This window comes from Psammomys obesus, unplaced genomic scaffold (assembly GCF_907164565.1).
Source record: "Psammomys obesus unplaced genomic scaffold, mPsaObe1.curated_primary_1811, whole genome shotgun sequence".
NCBI classification, from domain to species: domain Eukaryota; kingdom Metazoa; phylum Chordata; class Mammalia; order Rodentia; family Muridae; genus Psammomys; species Psammomys obesus.
Genome location: NW_026596147.1, coordinates 1,192,611 through 1,204,699, shown reverse-complemented (window position 1 = coordinate 1,204,699; position 12,089 = coordinate 1,192,611). Strand labels below are relative to the sequence as shown.

General features: G+C 39.7%; 1 protein-coding gene across 2 annotated transcripts in view; it reads right to left on the bottom strand.

Annotated features, from left to right (window-relative positions):
- Micu3 (mitochondrial calcium uptake family member 3) overlaps positions 1–8,612 on the bottom strand; it is a 91,054-nt gene extending 82,442 nt beyond the window's left edge. For both annotated transcript variants that reach the window (XM_055593623.1, XM_055593624.1), the window contains exon 1: positions 8,055–8,612. In XM_055593623.1, the coding sequence (XP_055449598.1) occupies positions 8,055–8,414 (360 nt within the window). In that variant the 5' untranslated portion in view covers positions 8,415–8,612. The remainder of the gene's footprint in view (positions 1–8,054) is intronic.
- Between the last annotated feature and the right edge of the window lie 3,477 nt (positions 8,613–12,089).

Genomic DNA, 12,089 nt, shown 5'->3' with positions numbered 1-12,089 from the left:
AGGTTTATAAAACTAGTAATTTATAAAAGTTGAATTAATACACTGATGACAGTTTGTAACAAAAGTTTTCTGTGTAGCTCAGACTGGCTTTGACTAGCAATCCTGTGGCTTTAGCCTCCTGGGTACTAAGATTATAGGCATGCACAACCACATCTAACTAAAATAGATTTTAGAGTAGGTATTAGAGGGGATTATGGAATGGAAACAAGATTAATAAAACAACCATTAACCAAGTAAGATGTTATTTAGCATTAAGGACTTCACAGATGAAATGGACCTCATAGATACTAATTCCATGACACTTCAGAAGTGATAAAATGATCTTCCCTGAAAGGTTAAATGATTTAATTACTGTTAAAGAAAGAGAGAGTGGCAGAGAACTCAATGTTTTTATATATCCCATCTTTTATGAGAAGCACTTTTAAAGGCACAGTTACCATACAATTCTAAGTCTGTTTTACAATTTCACTCTTGTAGACAATTTTCTTTACATCATCTAAGAAAACATTGGAAATGGCACCAGTATAAGATAGTTACAAGCAAGAGCAGAGAAAAACCTCCCATTTAAAGAAACATCAAATTCTCTAAGTTCTCAGGCCCCAGGACCAGCACAGCTTTTCCCAGAGCAGGCTTCCAGCTTGTCAAGTTACACAATGCCCTTGGAAATGGCTCTATGCCACTGTCAAGACGTTTAATGCAACAAAAACTGAAGTCAGTACATTTCTCCTACTGTGAAGAAACAGTGAAGCTCAAACTAGGGAGCAGACATCACAGTTTCACCCAAACAGTAGGATGTACTTTTGCAGCGTGAGATTATCATAGAATGAACATATATGTATGAGTGTGTGTTACATAATGTTATATGTGGTTTACAGTTATGGTTATTAAAATTCTTAGATTTGGGATTTTATCCATTTTTTAAACTTTAATAATTTTCCTAAGTAAAATATAAAGTTCTTAAAGAGCTTAAATCCTAAGATAATATTTCAAGTGGGTAGTACAGAAACTATTATATTCACTCGAATTAAAAAGAAAACACTGAAAATGTATGGACAAGGGGTGGAGAAACATAGAAACATCAAAGATTTGGTCAATTAGGGAAATGGGTGTTCCTGATGTTTAATACAATGTATTAGATTTTCTCACAGAAGAATTTCCAACATAGTAATATGTCAACTTAGAAAAAGGAAGCTTCACGTTAAGTGTTTAAAACAATCCATTTCTATTCTAACTTCATAGCTTTAGATGGGCAATATGTCAAACTTTCAGGGTGACTCAGACAGGAACAGACTGTGGTAAATGAAGTTATAAAGGGGCCATTACCATATTGTGCACTGGAGGAAAAGTTGTTTCCTCTTGAGGTGCTTCATCATTATGGAAGATTCTGCTAATTTCCAAACAAACCCATTTTCTCTTCTTCCTAAGCATCTGGCTGGAGTATATTTCTCAACCTCTTGCACTTAGGTAGAGCCATATTACTAAATTTAGAAGACATTAGTATGAATGTTAAGTAATATATGTCACTATCAGGCCTGATCCATAAAATAAAATATCCTCATCTATGTTCCTCTTGTTTTTTTAACCTAATAACTATTTATGATGTCAACATTCTGATTAATCTTGAAAGCTGCTTGTTAAAGAAAACCAAACTCACCTTTCCTATGAATAACCATATGGAAGACAGAAACATGGAGAAGTCTTTGACCATGTAGCGACCCAACAAGAAGGGTTAGAGAAATAAGTTTTTACTGAGTTAGTCCACTGAAATTTGAAGGTGTAATTGCTATTGCAAACTCACCCACCCCAATACAACAATATTAAAAGTTATGTGTATATTGACTTGACTGTGGGTCTTAGGGATGATGTGAATATCTTAATGGGAAACAAAATGAATGCATATCATCAGATAATTTAAACAGGTGTTTCTTTTTGGAGAACAGCACATTTCAAGGAAAAGAGTATCATCCTGAAATGCGACTTGGTTGTTAAGGAAGCTTATTAAAGGATTTTGTGTTGGTCCAACGTAAAATGTTTATATTTTCAACAATTTTCATTTACCTTTAGAAACACAAACTATCCCCAATAATTCAACATATTTAATTAACTCAATCTATTCTCTTGTTATTTAGTAACCAATATTTGGTGAATGATGATGAAAGTATCCTTTTCCTCTCTACCTCTAATTTCACCTGGCATTTATAGCTGGCCATCCTAAAGCACTAAAGCTAATAAAGGTGGATATGCACAGATTTGATATTGCCAGTGGCAACCTGTAAGCATTCCTACTCAACTATTGAAGAGGACTTTGATACATAACTCATGATCTTCCTCACCACCCCACATCACATCAGAAAGAACTCTATGTTCAAACAGATTGCTCTCTAGTAACAGCCTCAAAGCTCACTAATATCCTGATATAGATGCAGGATTCTGTAAGTACCCTGTATAACCCTATAGCTAGAGTAGATCTAACTCCTGAGGTATTTATAGAGTTGACAACAAATGCAATATATCAACAGTGATCTTTTCTCACTAACTTCATAGGGAAAATTCTCTCCTGTGGATTTAGAAGGAAGCAAGTCAAGAAATAGGCAAACCTTGTGAGGAAGTAATAAATTGGGAAAATGTGTATCTTGCAGATAATTTCTACCATCAAAAATAGAGACCATGTGCCTGTCTTAGGAAGAGTTAAGGAGGATTGAGAAGAGTCCAACCTCAATGTCAGGTAGCACATGTTCCCATTTCTCAGATGTTTGAACATCATGGACTCTGTCTACCCCACCCCCACCTGTCTCTGTATCTCTCCCTTGCCTTCTTTCTTCTTTCCTCTTCACTGTCTGGTCTCTTCTTCCCAGTCAGGATTTGTGCAAGCTAGGTGTCTTAGTTAAGAGTTTCTGTTGCTGTAAGATTGGGATTTAATTTGCATAAACATTCATAAGCAAATTAGTCCTCAAATTAAGGCCCACAAAACTTAGCAGTGACTCTGAAAACTAAAATGGACCTTCATGTAAGATTAGAGGAAAACATCCAGCCATAGTTATGAGTCTTACAAAAACAATATGGGCTCTCATAAATGATGCCTCAATGAAAAGAAAGGCTTCAAAAAAAAAAAAAAAAAAAAAAAAAAAAAAAAAAAAAAAAGCTCTGAAGTACTAAAATCTACACTCCTAAAGAAGCTAAACAACAAGGAAGACCCTAGGGAAGATGCTCAATCCTCATTCAGAAGAACAAACATGACAGACATCAGAAGCAGAAGACAGGGAACAGGACAGGAGCCTACCCCAAAGGGCCTCTGAAAGACTCTACCCAGCAGGGTATCTATACCCAAACTTTGGGCAGAGTGCAGGGAATCTTAGACCTGGAGGGGACAGGAGCTCCAAAAGGGGACCAACAGAGCCATAAAAACTGAGCCCTGGGGGCCCTGAAGAGAATGATATCCCAACCAAGGACAATGCATGGAGAGGACCTAAAACCCTGGCTCAGATGCAGCCCATAGGGTTAGTCTCCAACTGGGGTCCCTAGTAAGGGGAGCAGGGACTTTCTCTGGCATAAACTCAGTGGCTGGCTCTCTGATCACCTCCCCCTGCGGGGGGTCGGGGCAGGGGGGGTGGGGAAGAGTGCAGCCTTGCCAGGCCACAGAGAAAAACAATGCAACCAGTCCTGATGAGACCTGATAGGCTAGGGTCAAACAGAAGAGGAGGAGGACCTCCCCTATCAGTGGACCTGGGGAGGGGAGAAGGGGAAGAAGAGGGAGGGTGGGATTGGGAGGAGACAAGGAAGGGGGCTACAGCCGGATACAAATAGAATAAATTGTTATAAATGATAATAATTAAAAAAGAAAAAAAAAAAACCCAGCTCTTAAGATGAGACCCTATAACAGAAGACACTTTAGAAAATAATGTGAAAACAGGTTCAAAACCTTAGATATTTTTTCATAAGACTATCCAGGATTATAATGTATTCTATTATTTCATATTCATCACTAATTACTGCATTGTATTTTTAAACTATTCCTTTGAAAATCACTACATCTGAAGATGAGGGTCATCAAGAATAACAGCAGGTCAAATACTAGTTGACTCAGATACCTCATCTACCAATAAGACCTGATTAAAAAATTATCAGCCTGAAATTTCCACACTGTGTGCTTTTCAATGTTGGTGCTGAGTGTCTGTTAGGGGAAAAAAGTGATTTGAATTTTCCCAAAGAAGTGATTTAGCATCTGTAACTTCAAATGGAATTAGACACTAGACCCCATTTTTTTTTTAATGTCTGCCTTAGCTTAATAACTTAAAGGTTAAAAGAAAAAAATAGCTGGTAGAGATGGTAAATTTGTTCAACTTAATCTTTCTACAAAGCATGTATGTAAGTCATTTTTCTGATGCTGTGATAAGTGTGGTAGTATGAATGAAAATGGCCCCTCATACAGAGTGGCACTATTAGGAGGTGTGGCCTTGCTGGAGGAAGAGTGTCACTAGATGGTGAGCTTTTAGGTCTCAGAAGCTCATGCCAGGTCTAATGACAAAAAGTTTTCTTCCTGCCGCCTGCGGATGCAGATGTAGAACTCTCGGTTCCTCTCCAGCACCATGTTTACCTGTGTGTTACTATGCCAGCCCTAATTAAATGTTTTCCTTTGTAAGAATTGCCATGGTCAGGGCTAGAGAAATGGCTCAGAGGTTAAGGGCCCTGGCTGCTCTTTCAGAGATCCTGAGTTCAATTCCCAGCAACCACATGGTGGCTCCCAACCAGCTATAATGAGATCTGGTGCCCTCTTCTGATATGTAGGCAGAACACTGTATACATAATAAGTAAGTAAATCTTAAAAAAAAAAAAAAAAAAAGAATTGTCATGTTCATGGTATCTTTTCACAGCAAAAAAACCCTAACTAAGACAGGTTACTGTGACAAAAAGTAACTTAGATGAAAAAAGAGTTTATTTGGGCTTAAGGCTCCAAAGTGTTATTGTCCACCACTTTTGGAAAGGCATGTAGCAGGAGCACCAGGCTAGTCTAGCAGAAAGCAGAGTTATCACATTTCACAAGACAGAGAAGGAGAAGAAGATGTAGAGCCAAATTATAAAATACAAAAAATGTCCAGAAGACACATTTCCTCAAGCAAGGCTCTACCTTCTGCAGATTCTATTGCCTTCCCAAACAATGCTTCCAGCTGGGGACCAATTAGTCAAATAAATGAGGCTATTGAGGATATTTCACATTCAAACTGTAATAAATATATACATATATCAAAATATTATATATATTTACATATATTTCAAAATAACATAATACATAAATGTAATAAAGTATAGGGTTAATATAATTGTTTTAATGACTCCAACTATTCACTTTAGCCTTTAGGCAGACTATCATTCATTTCTTTAAAATTGTTAAAGATAAATTGTATACTTAGTCTCTAAGAGGGTAGTAACATATTTCTTAAAACAATCCAGTCCTGTGATAGATAATATTAGTTGTCACCTTGACAGGATCTAAAATCACCTAGGAGTAAAACTTCTGAACATGCCTAATAGGGAGTTTCTTGACTAGATTACCTGGGATGAAAAACAAACAAACAAACAAACAAAAATCCACCACACCACTCTATACACTGGACTGAATAAAAAGCAAACAGTAAGCTAAGCAGGAACCTTCATATCTCTCTCTCTCTCTCTCTCTCTGCTTCCTTACTGTGGATGCCATGTGACCAGCTATCTCACACCTATGTTGCCATGACTTCTTCATCATGAGTGACTATCCCCTGACACTGGGCCAAGATAAAACTTTCTTTCCTTTAGTTGCTTTTGTCAGGTAGCCCATCACATCAGCTAAGATGTGACTAATACAAATCGCAATCTGGATGAATTTGGAAGAATTAGTATTTCTTCCTTCAGGCTGTATACAAAGCCTAGATTTCTAAGAGTAAGCTATCTTTTTAATCATGCTGAATGCTGGCTATAATGCTCTTTGGGTGCATTTTTAAACTTAAGTTAGCAACAGAATTAAATTAGGGTGTTAAGCTGAAAATGAGACCCATAGTAATTACAGAAAAGAAAAAGAGAACATAAATAGCATAAGAAATATTACAAGAAACTTTTGAATTTCTATAATGAAAAGCCTTTCATTATGAAAGTACCTAGCACAAGCAAAGAAAAAAAGGCTCAAGCCAAAGTTCATTATGGTGAAAATTCCAATATTCAGATATAAAATATTTTACAGAAGAAAAAAAAAAACATATGCAAAAGGTCTGACAACTATAATGTTGAATCAGACTTCAGGAAGGTTAAGACACAGAGCTTTAGTATCATTTTACTTCTAAAACAATACACAGAATTGTATGCACATGAAGCAACCATAATATAACTAAATACAGATAGATAATAAAGGACCCAGGGAGATTGTTCAATGCAGGGCACTTGTGTAGCATGCATGATGCCCTGGGCTTCATCACTAACAGCATAAAAAGAAAAAAAAATAAGTGAACAAAGCAAAATAAATTCACTGACTGCTTATTACACACCAGGTGTTCCATTCTGTTCTAAAGATATTAGCTTATTTAACTCCCATAGCACCTTTGAGTCTGTTAACCTATTTCACACAGAAAGGCACAGGAACTGACACATACACACTAAATCTAAAATGGCGCAGCTGCTAAGTGCCCAAGTCACATGTGGAAGTTTCCGAGCATAGTCATTAACTCTGTGATCCAGTCTCTCAAATCTACAGGTAAAGTTAATTTTTAAAAGAAAGGAAAGAAAACACTATTTGGTTCCCTACCTTGTTAGCCTGTTCCCAGTTGATTAAAATTTTTACATAGTCGATCAAGATATGTCATGTTCCTCTCATAAGCCACAGAATAGCAAGTATGTTGGGGCTTAAAGGCCGAGTGTTTCCTAGTACTTTCTTTTTGTTCTTTCTTTCTTTTTCTTTTTATATAAAAGTACTTTATATAGTGTGCTTGTGATTTAGCACTCAACAAAGGTGCACAGCACAGATTCCCTAACCTAAATGCACTGACAACCTTTATCCAAAATAAACAAACAAAAGTTGTGTACTCGCATATGATCACTGCGCTATACTTACATATAGCATAGACAATATAAAACTTCATTAAAGGTTAAAGGGGGCACAGCTGCCATCTTTCTAAATTATTTTCACCTAATTTTGTCATACTCTTACTAGTCTTGAAGTGGAAATATTCCCTTGACTAATTCTCTAAATCATTTACATGACAGTTAAATAAAAACTGTGACAAACACACCACACTCCTTATTCTTCTTCCCTTACAATCTTTACCTTATATCACAAAGAACATCATAGCTCAACATTTTCATATGATGCTTCTGCAGTTGGCTTCTTTCATAGTTTACCACCTTTCCTGTCCTATCTACCTTGTGGTTTGTATTTACCTACTACTTCAGGGATTCTCATTTTAATGGAGTGTGTAATTGTGTTAAAGAGAGAGAGAAAGAGGGAGAGAGAGAGACAGAGAGAGTGAGACTACTTTTGAATAATGTTTCCCTTCTTTTCCAGTATAGCAACATCTCTCTTGGGACTTCCATACACTAATAAGCCACTGATTTTGAGATCTAAAGACTCCTTCAAAACTCATCCTGAACTCGAATCTGATATCACTTTCTCTTGCCTTACTTACTCTCCATCTCTTTCTCTTATTCATGAGGCCCTCCATCACTTCTTCGATTTATGCCTCTCACAGTCCTTTAGTTGTGACACTTCTGTGTGGTGACGGGGTCTGATCTGTATTCGGTCGCTCAATGGTAGAGCTGCTGCAACCATACTGGTCCTGATGCATCAGTGATAGCACCAACCACATCTTTTCCCAGCATCCACGTGAACAGGGACGCCAGGCGTTGACCTGCATCGCTTACTGGAGGTTCCCCCCCTCCCGCCCCCGCTGTTAAAGAGTTGACAGTGCCACCTCAACGTGCACCGTCAAGTGTCACCGTGACCCCAAGCCTTCCCAGGGCAGGTTGGGACACCTGGCAGCCCAACCCTCCGGCGTCACCTGCGCGGTGCGCGCAAGGGCTCAGGCACTTACCTTCTCCTTGGCAGCAGCCACGGGGATGGGCAGCAGCCCCCTGCCGCAAGACGGGTCCTCAAGCTCTGGGGCCGCTAGTTCCGAGGGGTTACCTCTGGGGTCCCCATACAGCTGGTAGCACACGAGGCCGACTAAGCCCCCGCCCGCTGCCGCCGCGATGCTCAGCTCACTCCAGCGCCGCCGCCGCCACGCCGCCTCAGCCACGTCCCCCTCGTCCTCCTCCCGACAGGAAAAGGGCCGACCCGACAGCCCCGGAGCCGTCCCCGCAGGCCGCCCCCACGGCGAGAGGAAGGGCTGCTGAGGGGCGAGCGTCGGCGGTAGCCGGGGTGGCGGCCACAGGAGCCTCCGCAGCGCAGCCATAGCGGGAGCTGCGGGCGAGCTGAGGGGAGGGGGCCGGCGGGGCGGAGCTGAAACCTCGCGAGAAGTCGGTGCGGCGCTGGACCGCAGAGCGCCCGGGCGACGGCAGCCGGGCCCCCGGCTTCCCGGAACAGCCTCTAGGAGGGAGGCAGGCTAGCGGCGGAGAGAGTTCGAGAGCCGCACAAGTTCAGGCTGCCTCTCATCTTGTCGCCCAGCCCCACCACGCAGCCGGAGACAACGGCTCCCGCAATCTGCGGCACCTGCACGGGAACTCAACCCCGGGAACTGCTCGTCGGCGGAACTCCAGGGACCGGGGCTGCGGGGCGACCCGGCGACCCGCCGACAGAGGCCCCGCTCCTACCCGTGCCCCATCATCCTCTGACAAGCTGGGACTGTTGTGGTTGCAACTTCAAGTGTAGAACATCAACAAAACGGAATAAGAAAGGTGCAGACATTTGCTTCAAGTCATAAAGACTGCAGTTGCGAATTTAAAATATTTTTTGACTTCATAATAATGCTTTCTGGACTTTGAACAAGGACAGAGTAATGATGTATAGTTAGCGTTAATAGTGTTAGGAAACACCTGACATTACTCAGCTCAATAAAACTGCCAAGAATGCGAAACAAAGACACAGTCGAGTGTGTGTGTGTGTAAATGTAACGAGAGTGTACTCTTTATTTTGCGCACATTATTTTTTGTGTGTGCACGTTGCGAGTGTCAGCTTTATGACTGAATTATACTTGCTTTGCTATTCATGTGAAATGGTGCCAGGAACCCCAGAAATGTTTCATCTAGAAGAATGGACAACAACGTCCAATAGTTTAATTGGTGGGGTCTCTAGCCTACACCCTGTTATTTCTGTCCCTCACTCCTTACCTGCAAGTAACCTATCACATATGCTGTGTTACGTTTTGCTTTGATATAGCTTAATAGAAATGTACTTCCTTAAATCTACTAAAAATGGTAAAAAGAAATGCCTGTGACATATAAGGACAATATCTATTTTAGGCTATCTGTTTTTTTTTTTCCACTGAAGCCAGTTAATGTCACCAGGAAGACTTGTGGTAGCTCCTTACTTTTTCAGGATTTTTTGTTGTTGTTAATTTTTGTCATCTCTGAATTTTGGCATCTTTAGTTTTCCCAAAACATTTACTTCCCGAAAGTGTCAAAAAGTATACAAAAACTCATGTAGCATAGTTTCTCTAAACTTGTCTTCTTTGAACTAAGCATAGTTTCCTGATTTTTTTTTTCATAATTTTCCAACATGGACTATTATTAGAAACCCTGGACAAACTAGATTTTTATTCATAGCATTTTGAAAACTAAGAAGCTATAAAGAGAAATGGAAAGTAATATATACTGTCATTACAAATGAGGAAAATACAATTAATTAGCTAAATGACATTGTATGTATTGACAAATGCATATAGTTAATTATTTTCTCCAGTTTTAATAAATTTATAGGCTATATTTCTATTTTTCTGGTGAGAAGCTAAATTCTGCTGTAAGAACTGTGGGGTGTAATTCTACAGAGTACACAAGTGTGGAGTAAAAATGCCTCCTGAAAAGAGTTATCTAACTTTCCACACTTTCTTCCTTTTAAACTCATACTCTATTAAAAATGATCATTGCTTTCTTCCCATAAAACTATTCTCCATAACAGTAGCTACAGAAAAGTAGCCAAATTGCTGTGCTATCTGAATATTGTTCCAAGTTGAATTCCAGGAGTAAAAGTGATAAGAAAACATGGTATTAGGAATTCGGGCTTCTTGAAATTTCAGATATTATTTTTGGATAAATACAGATTCTGCTTAATTCCGCTCCTCTTCTGGGTTAATTCTGAAGAGAATCAATGATTATCCTCCACCCCTGCAAAGCTCTCCACAGTGAGAGCTCAAAACTTCGAAGAAATAAGTCACTTACATTCATTTACTGTGGTCTACGTGAAAAATAATGTGCTTAAAAAAATACTGAAAATGCAAGAATTAAACCAGAAATAGTTCTCAAGGAAAGTGTGTATCTTAGATAAGCAGTAATTACAGGCTAGAGATCTGGACTCTAGTCCTGACTCCATCAACAATTACAGTGCCTCAGAGGGCACACGTTCATAACAAATAGTGGGTTAAATAGTTCACCTTGTGAGTCCATTATCTTCTTTAATTTCATATGTATATGCATTGTAAAGGATTTGTGTTTATTTTTGCGATTCTAGGGTACACTAATATCTCTCACATATTATCTCTTCAAATCTGCAATTGCTCTACTTGCTTTGTTTTTTAAACTTAAAAATTGCATCTCCTGACCAAATTGTGTTAGCCTTTTGCTACTTGCCATCATGCAAATAAGGGAATAACCTTCATTTGTTGAAAATGTGGAATTTAAGTTTGTCCATAAGAAACAGCTTTTTAAAATTCCTATTGAAGCCTATGATTTGTCTTATTTTGTGCACCCGAGGTTCCAAAGCGGGACTAGCTGTAAGTGAAGTCCTGTATTTGCTCATGCTCATCCCACCCCCGGATCTTTTCAATCTTCTCTTTGAGGAAAGTTGTCCCAAACATCACCCCTAGTCTTGGAGGCTGTGCAACAGTTTACTCTATGAGATCACAGACCTCTCTTGTACTTTTGTCCTGAGAGCTAGCCATCAGGACCTGGAAGTCAATTCTCAATGCTTGAGATTATAAAAATGAAGTTCCCCAAGGCACTGCTTTCTATTTTGATTAGCTTCTGCCTTCATGGAGAATGATCTGTACCTCTCCTCTTTCCCTTAATCTTATTTAAGCTTTATCTCAGCAACAAGGAGTTAGATCATTTTTGTAGCCCAGTCCCTGCCACATGATAGGACCTCAATCTTGTTAATTAAAAGGAAGGGACTTTATTATGAATATGCAGCATGGGGGAGAATGAGGGGATACAGAAATAAAGTGGCCCTTATTATATATGTGCTTGAGACTCCAACAAACGGTCCACATTAAACTTTTTAAAAAATTACTTCCTGAAAAAGCAAGCTGCACATCTGGAGATGTAACTGATTCAATCAAATGGGAGGCTATGATGGTAGATCTTGATTATCAACATGGCAGGATTTGGAATGATCTAGGATAGGAGAGGGGATCAAGAGAGAGAGAGAGGGAGAGAGAGAGAGAGAGAGAGTTGTGTAGGATTAACTAAGATAGGGAACATATATGCCCTCAAATAGGCAGCATCTTACCACAAGTGACCCAGATACAAGGAGGTCTCAGGGAAAGCAGTATATTCCTGTCAGCCTTCAGTCACTTCTTCCTGAGTGGCTCTGTCTATCAGCTGCCATAGTCTTCCCACTGATGTCAGACTCCAGCTTCCTCAGCTTTCCATACACCCTGAATACTAGCAGCTTTCCAGGGAAATTTTAGGACTTCGATACCAGTTTGGAAATGCTGAGTCATACAGCTTTTTGGGCTGAGTGGGTACCAGGATCCTCAGCATCTGTAGCATGCAGACATCCTCTGTTGGACCACCTATCCCCTCTGGTGTGAGCCAATCTAATAAATTCCCATTTTATAATATACATTCATCTATTGGTTCTGTTTCTCCAGAGAACTTTTGGCTAATGTAGAGACCAAAAGAGAAAAGGAAAAGGAGCAGAGGAGGAAGGTGATCATGGAGAAGGATTAATTCAAGAAACAAGTTTTGAGATTTTA